General features: G+C 43.7%; 1 protein-coding gene across 2 annotated transcripts in view; it reads right to left on the minus strand.

The window, feature by feature from the left end:
- LOC124015068 (glutamate receptor ionotropic, NMDA 2C-like) overlaps positions 1-23,001 on the minus strand; it is an 81,194-nt gene that overhangs the window by 31,710 nt on the left and 26,483 nt on the right. For both annotated transcript variants that reach the window (XM_046329984.1, XM_046329985.1), the window contains exons 3-4: positions 6,884-7,482; positions 3,761-3,875 (exon numbers count right to left, since the gene is read on the minus strand). In XM_046329984.1, the coding sequence (XP_046185940.1) occupies positions 3,761-3,875; positions 6,884-7,482 (714 nt within the window). The remainder of the gene's footprint in view (positions 1-3,760; positions 3,876-6,883; positions 7,483-23,001) is intronic.

Below are 23,001 nucleotides of genomic sequence, written 5' to 3' on the forward strand. Positions count from 1 at the left end.
CTCTTCTTCTCCTCTTCTTCTTCTCTTTATCTCCTCCTCCTCTTCTTCTTCTCTTCTTCTTCTTCTCTTCTTCTCCTTTTCTCATTCTCTTCTTCTTCTTCTTCTTCTCCTCCTCTTCTTCTCCTTCTCTTTTTCTTATTCTCTTTGTCTTCTCCTTCTCTTCTTATTTTCTCCTCTTCTTCTTCTCCTTCACTTCTTCTTCTTCTTCTTCTCCTCTTCTCCTTCTTCTTATCTTTGTCTTCTTCTTCTCTTCATCTCCTCCTCTTCTTCTTCTCCTTCTATTTTTCTTATCTTCTTCACTTTTCCTTCTCTTCTTCTCCTCTTCTCCTTCTCCAACTCCTTCTCTTCATCTTCTCCTCTTCATCTCCTCTTCTTCTCCTTCTCTTTTTCTTCTTCTCTTCATCTTCATCTTCATCTTCTTCATCTTCTTCTTCTTCTTCTTCTTCTTCTTCTTCTTCTTCTTCTTCTTCTTCTTCTTCTTCTTCTTCTTCTTCTTCTTCTTCTTCTTCTTCTCTTCCTCTCCTCTTCTTCTCCTTCTCTTCTTCTTCTTCTTTTCTCCTCCTCTTCTTCTTCTTCTTCTTCTTCTTCTTCTTCTTCTTCTTCTTCTTCTTCTTCTCTTCTATTTTTCTTCCCATTCTCTTCTCCTTCTCTTCTTATTCTCTTCTTCTCTTCTTCTTTTATCCTTGTCTTCTCCTTCTCTTCTTCTCCTTTTCATCTTCTTCTTCTCCTCCTCTTCTTCGCCATCTCTTCTACTTCTCTTCTTCTTCTTCTCTTCTCTACTTCTCCTTCTCTTCTTCTTTGAGCCTCAATTTGTTGGGGCATGGACTCTACAAGGTGTCAAAAGCATTCCATAGGGATTCTTGCCCATGATGACTCCAATGCTTCTCACTGTTGTGTCAAGTTAGCTGGATGTCATTTGGGTGGTGAATCATTCCTGATTCACATGGGAAACTGTTGAGTGTTAAAAACCCATCAGCGTTGCAGTTCTTGACACACTCAAACCAGTGCGTCTGGCACCTACTACCATACCCTGTTCAAATGCACTTAAATATTTTGTCTTGCCCATTCACCCTCTGAATGGCGCACAGACACAATCCATGTCTTAATTGTCTCAAGGGGAAACAAGGATTCTTTAACCTGTCAACTCCCCTTCATCTACACTGATTGAAGTGGATTCAACAAGTGACATCAATAAGGGATCATATCTTTAACCTGGATTCACCTGATTGGTCTATGTCATGCAAAGAGCAGGTGTTCCTAATGTTTAATACACTCAGTGTAAGTTTGCACCATTGATCCTTGTTGATCTGCAATTGATCTGCAATGAGCTGAGCTGTGGTGGGTTGTTTCCGAGATGGATGAACACAATGCGATGAGCGGTTGGGACTTCTAGTAGAAATGACAAAAGCATTCAGAACGAGAGATTGATTCTAAGCTCTTGGTGAAAAGACACAAATAGTTTATTAGCTTTAAGAGGAAAAGAGAGCGTAAGATTGTCCCCTCACTATTTTTATTGGCTTTACAGAGCCAACCCTCTTTGTTTGTGTCAAAGAACAGACTTGTCAGTTTGCCTTTGTAACGTATTGGAGATGAGAGAGGAAGCCAAGATCTCAAATACCTATAGCCTGTCTGGATAATACTTGGAGTGAGCAATGCTCCTAATGATTTGTTTTTTTTTGGTATTTTATTAGGATCCCCATTAGCTGTTGTCAAATCCAGAAACATACTTTAAGGCTCAGACTGGCTAAAATTAAGGAGAGAGAAATACTTTTTCTCCTTCTCTTCTTCTCTACAAGGTGTCGAAAGCCTTCCATAGGGATTCTGGCCCATGTTGACTCCAATGCTTCTCACTGTTGTGTCAAGTTAGCGGGATGTCATTTGGGTGGTGGATCATTCCTGATACACATGGGAAACTGTTGAGCGTGAAAAACCCAGCAGCGTTGCAGTTCTTGACACACTCAAACCAGTGCGTCTGGCACCTACTACCATATCCTGTTCAAAAGCACTTAAATATTTTGTCTTGCCCATTCACCCTCTGAATGGCGCACACACACAATCCATGTCTTAATTGTCTCAAGGCTTAAAAAGTATTCTTTAACCTGTCTCCTCCCCTTCATCTACACTGATTGAAGTGGAATTAACAAGTGTCATCAATAAGGGAACATATCTTTCACCTGGATTCACCTGGTCAGTCTGACATGGGAAGAGAAGGTGTTTCTAATGTTTTGTACACTCAGTGTAAGATTGCCTCATTGATCTGCAATGAATGAGCATGTTTTCTTGTTATTCTTTTGAAGTATCACTTCAGGTCATTTTTTGAGTAGCTCAGAAATGTCTAATAACAGAGTTTAAAGATGAGCCTTTTAGATCACGTCCCGCAGTAAGCTTGTTGACCTCTCAACCTGAAAGTGGACTCACTACACTGCAGCAGCTACAGCGCGTTCATTTTCTGTTGTACTTTTAAATGCAGCCTTTCCATTGGCGCAAGCCGTCAATAGGCTACCACTCTCTCTCTCTCTGACCAACCACACATCTGATAGCCTTCAGTACAGCGCGCTGTCAGACCCTCCAATTACAGAGGCATTGGCCTCAGCTTCAATAACATACCTGAAATGAATAGGAACCAACCTTGAGAGAACATCGATGGCACGTAATAAACTGGAGAAGAGGCCCGGAGCTGTTTACCCAGAGATGTGGTTGGGTCCAACATGCTCTGACACACATCAACCTCCATTCAACCACTGACTACACGTAAGGAAGAAAACCGACCTCCACCTCCCTTCAGTGTCTACTCCCTACTGGGAACCTCCTGACAATATCAACCGTCAATAAGAAGGTTATTAAAGGTAGAGGGAAGTTGTGTTGTGAAAGTGGGATGAATATGTGAGACAAGGTCCCGTTCGCTAAGAGTCGGTGGCTCTGAGGTAGTGGAACGCTAGGCAGGCTCATTTGAATAGCTGGTGTTTATTGGGAGATCAGTCAGACATGTAAACACACTAGGCCTGTGGTATGGAGAGACACCGGGTATAGTGGCCGGTTAGGACACTGTGATTGGTAGGAGGCAGTTAGACGTGTAATCACACTAGGCCTGTGGTATGGAGAGACACCGGGTATAGTGGCCGGTTAGGACACTGTGATTGGTAGGAGGCAGTTAGACGTGTAATCACACTAGGCCTGTGGTATGGAGAGACACCGGGTATAGTGGCCGGTTAGGACACTGTGATTGGTAGGAGGCAGTCAGACGTGTAATCACACTAGGCCTGTGGTATGGAGAGACACCAGGTATAGTGGCCGGTTAGGACACTGTGATTGGTAGGAGGCAGTTAGACGTGTAATCACACTAGGCCTGTGGTATGGAGAGACACCAGGTATAGTGGCCGGTTAGGACACTGTGATTGGTAGGAGGCAGTTAGACATGTAATCACACTAGGCCTGTGGTATGGAGAGACACCGGGTATAGTGGCCGGTTAGGACACTGTGATTGGTAGGAGGCAGTTAGAGCAAAATGCTAGCCTATAAGGTGGACAGTCTGTATTTTGTAACAGCCCACAATATGCCCAAGTCAAGGCCTGTCAGTGATAGTTCATGAAAATACACAGTGAATGAGGCAGTAATTCATGTGTTGTTAATAATACTTTTGGGAGTTTTTCCTTTTCGTAATGAGCAGGTTATATAGCCTTATTAACTTGTAGTCAGCTAACACAAAGACAATCCCTAGTTTTACTGATTGGGAGGGATATAATGAAGTGTAATGTCTCACCTTATCCCACTGTCTCTCTCGATCTAAGGTGATGATGACCATAGCTGGGTTGATCAGGTACCCTTCAGGGTTGAACGAGAAGTCGTTGTGTTCCCATGTTACGTTTAACATGTGCCTGAAAACAAGGGAAATCAATCAAAGAGTTAAATACTCATTACAACATAGTCGTTAATGTCCATTAATCCAATCTTCCGATGGTCTCATCCTATTTCTAAAGCACTACCTGCTGCTTGTTGTGCACATAGCTATCGACATGTTGTGAACTCCCTGTCATCACGCACTGCAAGGCTGCTCTCTCACCTCTCCTCCCTTTCTCTCTCAGTCCAGCAGAGGTGATGAAAGCATGCTGGGTAATGAACGGGCCCTCTGTCTCGTCCATGTGAAAGGCTCGTTTAATCTGGTAATCTGTGATAATCTTATGAACAGGCGGAGTGATTTACAATCAAAAGCTCATTAAAAAGAGACCTAATTAAATGAGGTGTTGAGTCTATTGACCGCCGAGGAGAGAGCGAGGCACTGCTCCCTTTGAATAGGGAGGTCTGAGAGAAAGAACAACATTGTGCCAGGGAGGGAAATAAAAGAGTGGAGAGCAGACGGAGAGTGCTGTTTCCAACCCCTCATATTACCAATTTTGGTCATTGGTATTTCACTCATGATTATTTTGTCTTGAAAGTGGAAAATCGTAGGGGTTGGAAACAGCAGCATGACTCAAATCAAAGGCTGAAATATAGCTGCCCAGACGGTTCTCCTTTTTCATGCAGGATTTCGATTTACAAAAAGAGAAGTTCTCTTTCCCTCAGGCTAGCCACTTTCAGAAAAGAGAAAATTACTTCTGAGGAGAAAGTGATGTTTTAATACCACTGAACTGTGTCAGATTTCATATTACCATCCTGGTCCACAAAAATGCACAAAGAAATCCCCCTGTACCCTGCCTGGAAACTCTCCAATCCTCCCAGTCCAGTCTCAATGACCTTGGCTAGTGCCAAATGCTGACGCTAAATCTGTTTTCCCTACAGAAGGGAAGCCTCCCTTTGGCTGATTAAAAATGTTCTAGAACCAAATAGGATTTGCTCCATGTTCCCAGGCACGGATGGCACCAGATTGCTCTTTTGGGCTGGGCTGGGCAGGTATGACAGGCCACATCATCTCTCTGTGATGCCAGTGCTTCCAACAGTGAGGTCATGGGACAGAGGTAGGATGGATCAGTTGGCAGGCAGGGGTTAAGGGAGTGACAGTGAGAGTACCATGTTGCCCCCCACCACAACATTAAGCAGATGGAAAGCCCCAGCTAAATGACTGTTGAGCAACTGTTGACTGATGTTGCCAAGTCTCTCTCTCTCTGTTTCAAGTCAGTCCTTCTCAATCTGCAACAGTTACAGTTGAAGTCGGAAGTTTACATACACTTAGGTTGGCAACACCTAGGTTTCAACCACTACACATTTCTTGTTAACAAACTATAGTTTGGCAAGTCAGTTAGGACATCTACTTTGTGCATGACATAAGTCATTTTTCCAACAATTGTTTACAAGACAGATTATTTCACTTATAATTCACTGTATCACAATTCCAGTGGGTCAGAAGTTTACATGCACAAAGTTGACTGTGCCTTTAAACAGCTTGGGAAATTCCAGAAAATGATGTCATGGCTTCTGGTAGGATTATTGACGTCATTTGAGTCAAATTGGAGGTGTACCTGTGGATGTATATTAAGGTCTACCTTCAAACTCAGTGCCTCTTTGCTTGGCATCATGGGAAAATCAAAAGAAATCAGCCAAGACCTCAGAAAAAATTGTAGACCTCCACAAGTCTAGGGAGCAATTTCCACATTCATCTTCCAAACCACATTCATCTGTACAAACAATTGTATGCAAGTATAAACACCATGGGACCATGCAGCCGTCATACCGCTCAGGAAGGAGACGCATTCTGTCTCCTAGAGATGAACATACTTTGGTGCGAAAAGTGAAAATCAACCCCAGAACAACAGCAAAGGACCTTGTGAAGATGCTGGAGGAAACAGGTACAAAGGTATCTATATCCACAGTAAAACAAGTCCTATATCGACATAACCTGAAAGGTCGCTCAGCAAGGAAAAAGCCACTGCTCCAAAACCACCATAAAAAATACAGACTACGGTTTGCAACTGCACATGAGGACAAAGATCATACTTTTTTGGAGAAATATCCTCTGGGCGAATGAAACAAAGAATAGAACTGATTGGCCATAATGACCATCGTCATGTTTGGAGGAAAAAGGGTGAGACTTGTAAGCCGAAGAACACTATCCCAACCGTGAAGCAGGGGGGTGGCAGCATCATGTTGTGGGGGTGCTTTGCTGCAGGAGGGACTGGTGCACTTCACAAAATAGATGGCATCATGAGGCAGGACAATTATGTGGATATATTGAAGCAACATCTCAAGACATCAGTCAGGAAGTTAACGCTTGGTCGCAAATGGGTCTTCCAAATGGACAATGACCCAAAGCATACTTCCAAAGTTGTGGAGAAATGGCTTAAAGTCAAGTTATTGGAGTGGCCATCACAAAGTCCTGACCTCAATCCTATAGAACATTTGTGGGCAGAACTGAAAATATGTGTGTGAGCAAGGAGGCCTACTAACCTGACTCAGTTACACCAGCTCTGTCAGGAGGAATGGGCCAACATTCACCCAACTTATTGTGGGAAGCTTGTGGAAGGCTACCCTAAAGGTTTGACCCAAGTTAAACCATTTAAAGGTAATGCTACCAAATACTAATTGAGTTAATGTTAACTTCTGACCTACTGGGAATGTGATGAAAGAAAGAAATGCTGAAATAAATTATTCTCTCTACTATTATTCTGACATTTCACATTCTTAAAATGAAGTGGTGATCCTAACTGACCTAAGACAGGGATTTTTTACTCTGATTAACTGTCAGGAATTGTGAAAAACTGAGTTTAAATGTATTTGGCTAAATTGTATGTAAACTTCCGACTTCAACTATATCACTTTATCTCTCCGTTTTGGTTGGCTTCTCTTATTGCCTTCTCTTATCTTCTCATTTTTGTTGTCTTCTCTTATATGAACAATCTCCAACCTACAGTATGTCAGTATGCCCCCCTTCCATCCCCCCACCTCCACTCACCTGAACAGTGTATCATTAGAAGATGCCCTAACAGGGCTGTGGCAGTCGTTGTGGCCCTCGGGGATGAAGCCCCTCTGTTTGTGGAAGCTCTGCACCCCTTTGACCACGATGGCCACCCCATCCCGCACCCGCTTCCTCAGGCTCATCCGCCAGTGGTCGGTGATGATGCTGATGAGGCCCACAGGGAAGCTGTTTGGTGGGGGCATGTCTGGATTCCCCACGGCAAGGCTAGGGAGGATCCAGATGTAGCCAGGCCCCAGCAGGCCGGCCTCTCCGGCCATTCTGAACAGGTACTGGGCCTCCTCGTGGGAGCAGTATACCAGCAGTACCTGGGCGTCGATCTGCTGCAGCAGGCGCCGTGCCCGGATGTCGTTCATGCCGTCGGCAGACATGTCGAAGGTCAGCACGTCCTGCAGTTCCCACATGAAGTAGCTGGTGTCAGTGAAGGTCTTGACATAGTCCACGTAGACCTCGTAGCCCGGGTACAGGCTGGTGATGACCACGAAGCTGTCCCAGTTGTACTCCTCCATCACCTTGAACATGCCGTTTATCTGCTGCTCGATGGAGGAGCCCAGCTGGAGGAACGTGGAGCCGTCGCCCTGCAGAGAGACACAGACAGCAGAGTGAGAACAAATAACAGCCCTTAATGGATAGTTAATTTAAGCTCAATCAATTTGTTCAATTTATCTAACAAGCACAATTAAAACCTTCTAATGATCTAATGCAATGACTTTGTTAATAGCCTGTTTAGTGGCAATTATATGATTCTGTTTTATGTAATTCAACCAGTCATATGTAAAAAATAAATAATAATCAAGAAATGACAGTAGAATCCTGAGGGTAGCTTGACAGTGTGTCTGTGTGCCCCCTGTCCACACCATCCAGCTCCTGACCACCAGCCAGCCCACCCAGAAGTGGTGTGTAGTCTCTGGGCTGAGAGGCAGTACTCTGCAGTAAGTGATTCTGTTTGGTGTTGCTCTCCCTGTAGCCCAGGCACCATTCATCAATTTAACCCATGTGTCTCCCACTTGCCACAGCAACATTGGCCCTCATATATACTTGGCATTATCACTGAGCCCACTGTCACTGAGCCCAGCCCCTGTTTTCTCTTTTTATCTCTCACTTTTCTCAAGATGTCTCTCCTCTTTGACCTTGGAGAGAGGAGTATGAAAATGCTGTGTTGTGTTAACTAAAGTGATCCAGGAATTCCGAGGAAGATCAGAGCTGTTTCTAGTCTGTGTGTGATTGTAAGAGCGTTTGTCTTGTTTAAGTATGTTCAGGGAACAGAATAATATATGTTTTTTTTCCATAAATCTTGTTGAAGTATTCATATCAGTAGTGGTCTTGGCATAAGCATGCTTCTGCAACCTGAGAAGGCTATGGGCTGACACAGAGCAGGGTTTTATTTTTGTGTTTCTTACTAGAAAATAACAGAATCATTGTTTTTTAAAATGCATATGACCCATAGAGTACATTTTCAGGTTGGATGCCATTGATATGTCTTGACTCTAAGAGAAGGTAATGATTGTTTATTGGTTTTGAATTAAGCACGCTGCTCATAGAAATCATTGCACCATAATTGCTTTGTAAAACAAATAGCATCGTAAATCATGTGCAACCCCAGTGAATTGTAATGATAAGTGCAATAAAAAGTTACATCAATTACAGAGATTTCACTGGTTGCATATCCAGGGGTGATCATTAAGACTTTCACCTTTTAAATGACGTTGTATAAACGGCAACTTTATAATAATGAAAAGCGTAAAATTTTCTTTCTCACCCCAAATAAATCTATTAAGTAGATTTGATGATAATAATTTTTACTTTTTCACCTCCTAAATGAGAATGATTTTGGTGAGGCTCAGTTTCTTGATATTAAGCCATTTACACATGCAGTTCCTTCAGAGAGTGTTCACATCGTTTGACTTGTTCCTCATTTTGGAGTGTTTGAGCCTGAATTTTAAATGGATTCAATTGAGTTTTTTTGGTCACTGATCTATACACAATACCCATGTAACGATCGTCGTTGGAATGAGACTAAAGCGCAGCGTGGAAATTGTTCATATTTAATGTTCACAAAAAAACACTGAAACAAAATGACAAAACGGAGAAAACGAAAGCGCACAGTTCTGTCAGGGAAAACAAACCTAAACAGAAAACAATCACCCACAACTAAAATGGGGAAAACTGGCTACCTAAGTATGATTCTCAATCAGAGACAACGAATGACACCTGCCATACTAGGCCAAACACATAGAAAAAAGAACATAGACTACCCACCCCAACTCATGCCCTGACCAACCTAAAACAAAGACATAACAAAGGAACTAAGGTCAGAACATGACAAACCCATAATGGGAAGCTGGTTCCTCCATTGGGGTGCTAGGACAGAGAAGAGCTTGGACTGGGCAGGGGTGGGAGGGCCAAGAGACCTATGGTGGCAAAACGGAGTGCTCGGGTTGGGTGTAGGGTTTGAGCTTAGCCTGACGCTAGGGAGTTGCAGCTCCCCTTGCTGTTCCGTTGGTAAGCAGCATGGTCTTGTAGTGGATGAAAGCGTTAAACTGGAAGCCAGTGGAGTGTGCGGAGGAGCGGAGTGACATGAGAGAACTTGGGAAGGTTGAAAACCAGGCGAGCTGCAGCGTTCTGGATAAGTTGCAGGGGTTTGATGGCACAAGCGGGGAGCCCAGTCAACAGCGAGTTGCCATGTGCCTGGATTAGGACCTACAGTGCTTCCTGAGTGATGTAGGGTTGGACTCTACGGATGTTGTAGACCTGCAGGAGTGAGTCGCTGCTTTGATGTTTGCAGAGAACGACCAAGGTTTGTTGCGCTCTGGGAGGGCAACACTAGAGTTGTCCACCGTGATGGAGAGGTCTTTGAGCGGGCAGGCCTTCCCTGGAAGGAAGAGCAGCTCCGTCTTGTCGAGGTTGAGCTTGAGGTGCTGGGCCGACATCCATGTTCAGATATCTGCCAGGCACGCAGATATGCATGTCGCCACCTTGTGTCAGAAGGGGGGAAGGAGAAAAGTAGTTGAGTGTCATCCGCATAGCAATGATAGGAGAGACCATGTGATGATATGATGGAGCCGAGTGACTTGGTGTATAGAGAGAAGAGGAGGGCGCCTAGAACCGAGTCCTAGGGGACACTAGTAGTGAGAATAAGTTGTGCAGACAGATCCTCTCTACGTCACCTGGTAGGAGTAGCCTACCAGGAAGGATGCAATCCAATAATATGCAGAGCTTGAGACGCCCAGCCCTGAGAGGGTGGAGAGGAGGATCTGATAGAGCTTGAGACGCCCAGCCCTGAGAGGGTGGAGAGCAGGATCTGATAGAGCCTGAGACGCCCAGCCCTGAGAGGGTGGAGAGGAGGATCTGATAGAGCCTGAGACGCCCAGCCCTGAGAGGGTGGAGAGGAGGATCTGATAGAGCTTGAGACGCCCAGCCCTGAGAGGGTGGAGAGGAGGATCTGATAGAGCTTGAGACGCCCAGCCCTGCGAGGGTGGAGAGGAGGATCTGATAGAGCCTGAGACGCCCAGCCCTGAGAGGGTGGAGAGGAGGATCTGATGGTTCACGGTGTCAAAGACAGCGTATAGATCTAGGAGGATGAGAACAGAGGGGACAGAGTCAGCTTTGGCAGTGTGGAGAGTCTCCGTGACACAGAGAAGGGCAGTCTCAGTTGAGGGACCCATCTTGAAACTTGACTGGTTAGGGTCCAGAAGATAATTTTGATAGAGATAACGAGAAAGATGATCAGAGAGAGCACTCTCAAGTGTTTTGGAAAGAAACGGCAGAGGCAACACCCCCCTATCCACCCCCCTATCCACATCGAGGGAACAGTAGTGGAGAGGGTAGTAAGTTTTAAGTTCCTCGGCGTACACATCGCAGACAAACTGAATTGGTCCACCCACACAGACAGCATCATGAAGAAGGCACAGCAGCGCCTCTTCAACCTCAGGAGGCTGAAGAAATTAGTCTTGTCACCAGAAGCACTCACAAACTTCTACAGATGCACAATCGAGAGCATCCTGGCGGGCTGTATCACCGCCTGGTACGGCAACTGCTCCGCCCACAACCGTAAGGCTCTCCAGAGGGTAGTGAGGTCTGCACAACGCATCACCGGGGGCAAACTACCTGCCCTCCAGGACACCTACACCACCCGATGTCACAGGAAGGCCATAAAGATCATCAAGGACAACAACCACCCGAGCCACTGCCTGTTCACCCCGCTATCATCCAGAAGGCGAGGTCAGTACAGGTGCATCAAAGCTGGGACCGAGAGACTGAAAAACAGCTTCTATCTCAAGGCCATCAGACTGTTAAACAGCCACCACTAACATTGAGTGGCTGCTGCCAACACACTGTCATTGACACTGACCCAACTCCAGCCACTTTAATAATGGGAATTGATGGGAAATTATGTAAATATATCACTAGCCACTTTAAACAATGCTACCTTATATAATGTTACTTACCCTACATTATTCATCTCATATGCATATGTATATACTGTACTCTACATCATCGACTGCATCCTTATGCAATACATGTATCACTAGCCACTTTAACTATGCCACTTTGTTTACTTTGTCTACACACTCATCTCATATGTATATACTGTACTCGATACCATCTACTGTATGCTGCTCTGTACCTTCACTCATTCATATATCCTTATGTACATATTCCTTATCCCCTTGCACTGTGTATAAGACAGTAGTTTTGGAATTGTTAGTTAGATTACTTGTTGGTTATCACTGCATTGTCGGAACTAGAAGCACAAGCATTTCGCTACACTCGCATTAACATCTGCTAACCATGTGTATGTGACAAATAAAATTTGATTTGATTTGATTTACTGTACTCGATACCATCTATTGTATCTTGCCTATGCCGCTCTGTACCATCACTCATTCATATATCTTTATGTACATATTCTTTATCCCCTTACACTTGTGTCTATAAGGTAGTAGTTTAGAATTGTTAGCTAGATTACTTGTTGGTTATTACGGCATTGTCGGAACTAGAAGCACAAGCATTTCGCTACTCGCATTAACATCTGCTAAACATGTGTATGTGACAAATACATTTGATTTGATTTGATTTGATTTTAGGAAGGAAAGAAAAACATTTACAGAGTTTAATGGCTGTGATAGGAGAACACTTTCAGTATTAGTCATTTTAGTTACTCCACAATGCTAACCTAATTGACAGAGTAAAAAAAGTAAGCCTTTACCAAAACATGCATCTTGTTTGCAACAAGGCACTAAAATAATACTTAAAGAAAATGTGGCAAAACAATTAACTTTTGTCCTGAATACAAAGTGTTGTTTGGGGCAAATCCAATATAACACATTACTGAGTACCACTCTCCATATTTTAAAGCATAGTGGTGGCTGCATCATGTTATGGGTATGCTTGAAATAGTTAAGGACTGGGGAGTTTTTCAGGATAAAAAAGAAGCTGAATGGAGCTAAGCACAGGAAAAATCCTAGAGGAAGACATGGTTCAGTCTGCTTTCCACCAGACACTGGGAGATGAATTCACCTTTCAGCTGGACAATAACCTAAAATACAGGGTCAAATCTACACTTGAATGCACACAAAGAAGACCGTGAATGTTCCTGAGTGGCCGAGTTACAGTTTTGACTTAAATCTACTTGAACATTTATGACAAGACCTGAAAATGGTTGTCTAGCAATGATCAACCACCAACTTGACAGAGCTTGAAGAATTTTGAAAAGAATAATGGAAAATGTTGCACAATCCAGGTGTGGAACACTTTTAGAGACTTACCCAGAAAGACTCACAGCTGTAATCGCTGTCAAAGGTGATTCTAACATACTTATCTAATCAAGATATATGTATATTTTTGTTTTGTTTTGTGTGTAGATTGTTGACGAAAAAAATTACAGTTAAATCCATTTGAATCCCACTTTGTAACACAACAAAATATGGAAAAAAGTCAAGAGGTGTGAATACTTTCTGAAGGCACTATGTGCCATTTTTACTTGATGCTATCAGAGCAGTACCCAGAAGTCACTGCTTCACTCAAGCTGGACCTTACCTGTCCCTTTCCTTCTCCAGGGGGACTGTGCTCTGTCTCTGTCATGGTCGTGAAGCTTGTTGAGGTTTGGGGTTACAGAAAGCCAGGTATCCAGAGAACAGGACTACTCTGTTCTCTTGTTCTGCTGTTTCATTCTGTCTCTTTGTTGTCCTTCAGAGAAGTCTAAAGTAGGTTAGAACCATCTGTGTGTCTCCTGATGTCAGACATCATACTGGTCTATTCCTCTGTGTGTCTCCTGATGTCAGACATCATACTGGTCTATTCCTCTGTGTGTCTCCTGATGTCAGACATCATACTGGTCTATTCCTTTGAGTGTCTCCTGATGTCAGACATCATACTGGTCTATTCCTCTGTGTGTCTCTTGATGTCAGACATCATACTGGTCTATTCCTCTGTGTGTCTCCTGATGTCAGACATCATACTGGTCTATTCCTCTGAGTGTCTCCACTGACCGTTCTCATTGCTCTGAATATCACATCCTCTCTGTTTCTATTTCAATAAGTATTATTGAACATTTAGCAATTTGTGTTCTACCCTTTTCCATATACAAAATACCTCCTCCTATATTACCTTGGAGGTTCTGTAGATGTGATACAGTAGAAGGGACAATAAAATATCTTGCAAAATTAGCTTAGCAAGAGCAAGGGTGTTATACAGGTTAGTAAAGGAGCAGGTTGCCAATATGACATAAATCTGCAAATGTTCTAACTCCTCTCAGTGTCCCACAGCAAATCTGTTTAAGTTCCTGCCTTCTTTCTGTACGCGCAGTCTTTCTCCACCACTTGTATGCCACGAGTATTCATCTGGCAGAGTGTAAAATCAATTTGCTCCAGGCCATGTGTGTGTGTATGTGCCTGTGTGTAGTATGTGTACACAATCACACTGTGACTCAGCCAAAAACACCCTAAGGTTCTATCTAGAGAAGTGTGGTAGCAACCATTCAATTAGAACTGTACTGTAGTCCAAATGAGCCCTGAGCATGGACAGCGGACAGCCATAGGCTCAGCTACAGCCGTACCCGGCATGCTAAAGCTCTTTTTATTTATTTAACTAGGCAAGTCAGTTAAGAACAAATTCTTATTTACAATGACAGCCTACCCCGGACAAAATTTTGCCAATTGTGCACCGCCCTATGGGACTCCCAATCACAGCCAGTTGTGATACAGCCTGGAATCAAACCAGGGTCTGTAGTGACATATCTAGCACTGATATACAGTGCCTTAGACTGCTGCGCCACCCGGGAGCTCTTAACCATGATGCATCAGGACACAACCCATATCTGATGATACATTCTGTTGGACATGGACAATACTGTCCGAATCACATGGCTTAGGGGGATTTAAGAGAATCTGGTTGGAACCAGGTGTCCATTACTAATACTACATTCTCCTATAGGTGTAGGGCCAGATGTTTGCCAGATCAAATCAAATCAAATGTTATTTGTCACATACACATGGTTAGCAGATGTTAATGCGAGTGAAACTAAATGCTTGTGCTTCTAGTTCTGACAATGCAGTAATAACCAACGAGTAATCTAACCTAACAATTCCACAACAACTACCTTAAACATAAAAGTGTAAAGGGATGAGGAATATGTACAAAACAATATAGGAATGAGTGATGGTACAGAACGGCATAGGCAAGATGCAGTAGATGGTATCGAGTACAGTATATACATATGAGATGAGTAATGTAGGGTATGTAAACATAAAAGTGGCATTATTTAAAGTGGCTAGTGATACATTTTTACATCAATTTCTCCATTACTAAAGTGGCTGGATTTGAGTCAGTATGTTGGCAGCAGCCACTCAATGTTATTGATGGCTGATTAACAGTCTGATGGCCTTGAGATAGAAGCTGTTTTTCAGTCTCTCGGTCCCTGCTTTGATGCACCTGTACTGACCTCGCCTTCTGGATGATAGCGGGGTGAACAGGCAGTGGCCCGGGTGGTTGTTGTCCTTGATGATCTTTATGGCCTTCCTGTGACATCGGGTGGTGTAGGTGTCCTGGAGGGCAGGTAGTTTGCCCCCGGTGATGCATTGTGCAGACCTCACTGCCCTCTGGAGAGCCTTATGGTTGTGGGCGGAGCAGTTGCTGTACCAGGCGGTGAAGTTTGTGAGTGCTTTAGGTGAGCCAAATTTCTTCAGCCTCTTGAGGTTGAAGAGGCGCTGCTGCGCCTTCTTCAACACGCTGTCTGTGTGGGTGGACCAATTCAGTTTGTCCGTGATGTGTATGGCGAGGAACTTTAAACTTACTACTCTCTCTACTACTGTCCCGTCGATATGGATAGGGGGGTGCTCCACGAGCATCTCCTTTGTTTTGTTGACGTTGAGTGTGAGGTTATGTTCCTGACATCACACTCCGAGGGCCCTTACCTCCTCCCTGTAGGCCTTCTAGTCGTAGTTGGTAATCAAGCCTACCACTGTAGTGTCGTCTGCAAACTTGATGATTGAGTTGGAGGCGTGCATGGCCATGCAGTCATGGGTGAACAGGGAGTACACAGGAGAGGGTTCAGAATGCACCCTTGTGGGGCCCTGGTGTTGAGGATCAGCGGGGTGGAGATGTTGTTACCTACCCTCACCACCTGGGGGCGGCCCGTCAGGAAGTCCAATACCCAGTTGCAGTCGATGAACAGCATTCTTACAAAGGTATTCCTCTTGTCCGGATGGGTTAGGGCAGTGTGCAGTGTGATTACGATTGCATCTTCTTTGGACCTATTGGGGCGGTAAGCAAATTGGAGTGGGTCTAGAGTGTCAGGTAGGGTGGAGGTGATATGGTCCTTGACTAGTCTCTCAAAGCACTTCATGACTGCTACGGGGCTGTAGTCGTTTAGCTCAGTTACCATAGCTTTCTTGGGAACAGGAAAAATGGTGGCCCTCTTGAAGCATGTGGGAACAGCAGACTGGGATAAGGATTGATTGAATATGTCTGTTAACACACCAGTCAGCTGGTCTGCGCATGCTCTGAGGATGCGGCTGGGGATGCTGTCTGGGCCTGCAGCCTTGCGAGGGTTAACAAGTTGAAATGTTTTACTCACGTTGGCTGCAGTGAAGGAGAGCCCGCAGGTTTTGGTAGTGGCCGTGTTAGTGGCACTGTATTGTCCTCAAAGCAAGCAAAGAAGTAGTTTAGTTTGTCTGGGAGCAAGACATTGTGCTCCGCGACGGGGCTGTTTTTTCTTTTGTAATCCGTGAATGCCTGTAGACCCTGCCACATACCTCTTGTGTCTGAGCCGTTGAATTGCGACTCCACTTTGTGTCTATACTGATTCTTAGCTTGTGTGATTGCCTTGCGGAGGGAATAGCTACACTGTTTGTATTCGGTCATGTATTCGGTCATGTTTCCGTTTAATCATCGCCATGATTAAAAGCAGTGGTTCGTGCTTTCAGTTTTGTGTGAATGCTGCCATCAATCCACGGTTTCTGGTTGGGGAATGTTTTAATAGACACCGATGCACTTGCTAATAAACTCGCTCATCGAATCAGCGTATTCATCAATGTTGTTGTTCAACGCTATGCGGAACATATTCCAGTCCACGTGATCGAAGCAATCTTGAAGCGTGGAATCCGATTGGTCGGACCAGCGTTGAACAGACCTGAGCACGGGTGCTTTCTGTTTTAGTTTCTGTCTATAGGCTGGGAGCAACAAAATAGAGTCGTGGTCAGCTTTTCTGAAAGGAGGGTGTGGGAGGGCCTTATATGCGTTGCGGAAGTTAGAATGACAATGATTCAGGGTTTTGCCAGCCCGGGTTGCGCAATCGATATGCTGATAAAATTTAGGGAGCCTTGTTTTCAGATTAGCCTTGTTACAATCCCCAGCTACAATAAATGCCGCCTCAGGATATGTGGTTTCCAGTTTACATAGAGTCAAATTAAGTTTGTTCAGGGCCCTCGATGTGTCTGCTTGGGGGGGAATATACACGACTGTGATTATAATCGAAGAGAATTTTCTTGGTAGATAATGCGGTCGGCATTTGATTGTGAGGAATTCAGTCAGGTGAACAATAGGACTTGAGTTATGATCACACCACATCTCATTAATCATAAGGCATACACCACCGCCCTTCTTCTTACCAGAGAGATGCTTGTTTCTGTCGGCCGATGAGTGAAGAAACAAGGTGGCTGTACCGACTCAAATAGCGTGTCTCGAGTGAGCCATGTTTCCGTGAAACAAAGAACATTACAGTCTCTGATGTCTCTCTGGAAGGTAACCCTGGATTTCATCTACCATGTTGTCAAGAGACTGGACATTGGCGAGTAGTATGCTCGGGAGCCGTTTCGCGATGTGCCCGTCTACGGAGCCTGACCAGAAGACCTCTCCGTCTGCTCCTTCTGCGGCACCGTTTTTTTGGGTCACCGTTTGGATCCGATCCATTGTACTGGGTGGTGGGCCAAACAGAGGATCCGCTTCGGGAAAGTCGTATTCCTGGTACCTTGCTCTTAAACCTTGCTCTTATATCCAATAGTTCCTCCCGACTGTATGTAATAAAGCCTAAGATTTCCTGGGGTAACAATGTAAGAAATAACACATAAAAAAACAAAATACTGCATAGTTTCCTAGGAACGCGAAGCGAGGCGGCCATCTCTGTCGGCGAAGGATGAGAGATAAAGCCGTATATATCACTGCACAGATGATTTTATAGGACCACTGGTCAGTGGTCAAGATCCCCAGTACATAAGATTTTCTTTTCAGAATACAATGCTCTCTACACACAAAGTTTAGCCTACTGATTTTATTTTTATCTGGACCAATGGCAGGCATTTGAAGGACTCTCACAAAAACTAAGAGCTGTCGCTAATTATTGATGGAGATGGAATGGAGATGGGATGGTGTAAAAAAAACTAAGGAAAAGAAATGAGGCTTTTCAATAAAACACAAAGTTGCAACTGCAAGGACACCTGAAATTGTGGTCCTAGGGGCTTGAGAGATTGGAGCAGGGGGTCTGTACTGTGCTGTAAATGATTCTGAAGTTGCAAAATAAATCTGAGTGAGGGAGGCCAGCAGCGAGTAGCCGTTCCAGAAGGGCCGATGGAGAGAAAGAGGCCGACGTGCTCTCCCCTGTACTCTCTCTTTTCTCTCTCTTTTCTCTCTTTCTCTATTCTTCCTCTCTTAGTGCAAGAGGAGCACATGGCAGCCTGCTCTCTCTCTCGCTCTCTCTCTTTCTCTTTCTCTGTCTCTCTCTCTCTCTCTCTCTCTCTCTCTCTCTCTCTCTCTCTCTCTCTCTCTCTCTCTCTCTCTCTCTCTCTCTCTCTCTCTCTCTCTTGCTCTCTCTCCGATAGTGAGTGACTTCTGGACATGGATCTTTGCTGCGGCATATGTTCGCCTGCAACTCCCAGCGTGATGTGCCCTGGCACTGTCATCATGTGCTCGTTCTATGTGCTGACGTCACAGGGACCCTGCGCAGGGCCGAGGAACAGACGTACACCGCCGTAGTCATTTGTCCTTCCTCACAACGATAGAGGAGATCCAAATGCAGTAACACATAACACTGAATTACAATCATATTGTACGTGTGAGTGTTATTATATCAATGTTGAATGCATTTATACTACATAGTAACACTAAAGTGAGCACAAATTCATTAGTCTGTCTGAATTGTATTGTACTCTGTAATTCTCATGCTAAATGATGTAGTATTATATGCCTTTGACTTGCAGAAAACCAGGACAAAACATATATTAGGTGATTTTCTTATGTATTCATGCATCCCTACTGAGATTGCAGATTCCCATACAGTTCCTCTGAATACCATCCCAGCCTATTTAGCCCTGTCTAGACAGTTCGTACTGTATCTGTGTCACTGGCCCCAGGATGCAGAGCAACGAGGTAGAGAAGGACACAAGTAGGTTAAGGATGTGAAGAAAGGAAGGGAGAAAAAGGTTGCTCTACTTTAGAGAAACGAGGTCTGCTGCTGCTGCTGCTCGCCCTGCTTCCCACACCTCTCTTGACCACTGAAACAAAGAGACTCTGGACCCAATCCTAACTTAAGATACATTTAAACATATGCATAAATTATGCTTTCATGTCAACGGGAGATCTAAGATGTAATAAAAAAAATGATAGAAGGTGAGTGAAGCAAGACTGCTGGACAGACACAGTCTGAAGGTTGCCTTGTCTACCTGGGACGACTACTCATATCTCCGTCTATTGTGCTTTGCTGCAAGGGTGTTGTGGTTAAACATTTGATACATGACTGTACCCTGCTATTCCCCTTGTGAATCATGTTAAAACATGGCTTAGTCAAAAATCACATGTAATATAGTACATATAAAATCACAATTTGGGTACCGTTGTTTGTATCACAGGAGGTTGGTGACACCTTCTTTGGGGAGGAAGGGCTTGTGGTAACGGCTGGAGCGTAATGTTTGGAATGGTGTCAAATACACCAAACACATGGTTTCCTGTCATGCCTGCCCCCGCTTCCCCTCTGTCATGTCTTTGGCATCATTCAAACTGAAGACTATTTATCAAATAACTCTCTGTAATTATTATTACGCGATTAAACAGATTAATCATGTAACTGTAATTAACTAGGAAGTCAGGTCACCAAGGAAAATATTCAGATTATAAAGTTAGAATTGTCCTAATATAGCTTTCAGATATATGAATATCTGATCACTTAGTCTTCAAATTAATTCATTATTATTTACCTCATGTTAGTCTCATTCCAAACGTCGTAAATCGTTGGTTATCTGCACGGACCCAGTCTTAACTATGAGTCATCCATACATCAATTGTCTTAAATCATTTATTTACTAACTAAGGAATTCACAGAAATGCATAAACAAACAGTAGATAGTTACTAGGAAATGATAACGGAGTTTCCCTAGTGGGATAAACCGGTATCGCGGCTTGGTGGACAAAAAGGGAAGTGGGGGTCAACTGAGATGAGACACTACAAAGTTGATAATTATGACAATTGAAATGGGAATCCTTTGCACATGAACGCTCACTCATTCGGGAATAATTGCAATCAATATATATATTTACGCTCAGTGTGTTGTCGGGATCTCTGTTGAAAAGTTTGTTTCTGTTGGAGAGTTTGTCCGCCCTCTCTCTGTCATGGTTAGAATGGATAGTTCAGAGAGACATTCATTCATGCCGTTATAGAATAAATGTTTTGGCGGTTGTCGGTCTTCGCGTTCAATGATACTGAATTCCTAGCTGCAGACAAGTAATTCATATCAAAGACTTGTTCTAATCTGTCGATATCGATAGTCTAAGAGTTTAACCACGTGGTATGGTTAAAAGATTCAGCCATCTACTCAAACCTTAAGCTTGGTCTCCTCTCAAACTTTGGCCCTCTTGTTTCTGTTGAGAAATTCTCAAGGTTTGGGTTTTATTTGGAAGAGCAGAAAGGGGCCTGTCCCAGGACGCCAGACCATAACTGTGCTCATGGGCGGTCCTCTGATTTAGTTAAACTCCAAAGGGAATTGGCGTTTACTTCATTAAACAGTCCAAAATCAAATGACACAATTTCACAAACAGTGTCATCCTCACTCATTCATCGTATACAACAATTTGATGTAAGCCTCATATCTGAGGCAATTGTATAAACAACGTTATGGTAATGTGGCCATATTGTCTCCCATGAGTTTCACAAAATCGTACTAAACGGACCAGTTCGTAGCTGGATTCTTCACTGATCTTTTATACCTTCTCCAGAACAGAAATGTTGTTCGGACCTCAAGTTCTGTGAGGTGGAAGAAATTCCTTTGTTCTCTCTATGAAAACTCACTCTCTCTCTATACTGTGGCCATGAGGAGATCATCTCCTCCATGAGTTTACGACCTGAGGTCGCAGCAGCCTGAGTGTAGGAGACAGAGAGAGGGGGATGGTGCTCGCTGTACCATGTCATTATGTTTTTCCCTGTCAAGACGCTGTCCTTGTTTGTTTCTTGTCTATTATCCATTACATTTTCACTCCCTGTACTTGCTTCTCGTCTCCCAGAGTCGGTCCTTACAGTTTCCATGTGTATGATGCCGTTCCATTTGCTCCGTTCCAGACATTATTATGAGCCGTCCTCCCTTCAGCAACATCCACTGGTTTGTAAGTACATTTCCCCAGTATGTATGTGATTCTGTGTTTGTCCTACATATTTAGGATCTTAATTTGATCACCCTGTTGGTGCAGGAAATGTCCCGTATAGCAGGAAATGCAAACGTGTAGTGTATTCAATGTTTAAAAACGCTTCTAAAGTTTGTAATTACCACTTAAAAATGTCAGACTTGATTTGCCCTAACAAAAAATGTATCAACCTCTCCAAAATGTCCATTAATTATAATCCACACAATAATAATAATTTCCTGTTGCTGCAGGATTATTTCCCAGCTGTGAGAAACTGGTCAAATGAAGATCCTACATCTGTATTTAGTCCTGAGAAGGAAGTGGAGGATAAGGCTGAAGCATCTCTACTGTCGTGTAGTACATAGCAGCTACCAGTCACCCCTGGTTGTAAATCCCCAGTGGGAATGAATGCACCAAAGCCCCCCTTGCATTTTAACATTCCAGGCAGGCGTGCGTGTTAGCCATGATTGATTGGCAATGGTGAAACAGATTTTATTTAAATTCCATCAGAAGGTGATATATGGCTGCATGCCTCACAGTTAGATTAGAATCCTCTGTTAAGGAAGCTCTCTCTCTGTTCGATGGCTGCAGACAGACAACAGACAGACAACAGACAAGCACATTCAGTTGGGCTTGTCTGAATTTGTCCTATACTTCTTGATAAACTCTGTTTGTCCTCACCCACATACATTCCATTGATTGGAATCTTTGTGTCTGCCAGGCTATTGATTATCCAATGATTGTTCTAACTTTTTCTAATTGCGAGAAAAAAAGGGAATAATAGGTTTCTAATGGGTTATTGTAATTTAGCTAATCAACATGCTAATTGAGCAAAATCCCCTCAGGATAGGAATCTGTTCTCTGTTAATTTCCCCCTTCCTCTTCGAGCGAGATCAAACTCCAGGCTTTCTCAGAGACAACATTGTACGTGATTGAGTTGGCTTGTCGACCAGCGTGGGCGGCGTCCCACTAATCAATCAATGGTGAGCAATCGCTCAGCCTCATTGAAAAGCTAATTTAAAGGTATCTTAAAGGTGAATATAAATGGCTACATCTGAAGTGGTGACATTTAAGTGGCATCACATTTGAAATGAAGTGCATGAGCACACAAACACATTTTGTGAGCGTTTATTTCCATATTCTGTAAATTAACTCACTTTCCCATAGGATTGTTTCTTTGAACATTTAAATTGGCAGCGTAGCCTAGTGGTTAGAGTGTTGGACTAATAACCGGAATGTTGCGAGTTCAAACCCCCAAGCTGACAAGATACAAATCTGTTGTTCTGCCCCTGAACAGGCAGTTAACCCACTGTTCCCAGGCTGTCATTGAAAATAAGAATGTGTTCTTAACTGATTTGCCTGGTTAAATAAAGGTAAAACATTTTTTTTTTTTAATCACTCTGTTTGGTCCTGGCACACATCGTGTAAGTAACATATAGACCAGCCCAAGCCTGGATTTGAGTCCATGGTCCCACCAACAGTTAGTTAATTCTGTGTAACACGAATTGTTCCAGTGCAGACAGTTAAGTTGACTTAAGCCATAGGAAGGATGACATCACTGCACAAGGCTGCGCTAGCTGCAAACTACCTCTGTTTCCTGTGGAAAGGTACCATTCATGTTCAGGCTCAGGGACACGAAACAGATGTGCTGATGGACATCACATCCCGCCATACTTGTCTCCACCTGCTCTGGCAAGGGCTGTTGGTGGCCTTGGTTTTTATAAAGACAGAGCTCTTCTAATCAGTCTGAGCCCGTGAGTGCCACCATGCCGTGGGTAAGGCTCTATGCCAGCCTCTAATGAGATCTGTGCCACTTCAGTTTCTCTCTCTGTCCTCAACTCTGGATCCAACAACATTAAGTGTTCTCTGCTCTGCATATAAGCCTTGTGTTTTGTATCGTACTATTGTTATTACATGATCTAACATTCCTATAACTGATTATAAGCCAAGTCACATGGTCCATGTGTCATTACGAACTAGCCTTCAAAGTCTTG

This window comes from Oncorhynchus gorbuscha, linkage group LG26, assembly GCF_021184085.1.
Source record: "Oncorhynchus gorbuscha isolate QuinsamMale2020 ecotype Even-year linkage group LG26, OgorEven_v1.0, whole genome shotgun sequence".
NCBI lineage: Eukaryota > Metazoa > Chordata > Actinopteri > Salmoniformes > Salmonidae > Oncorhynchus > Oncorhynchus gorbuscha.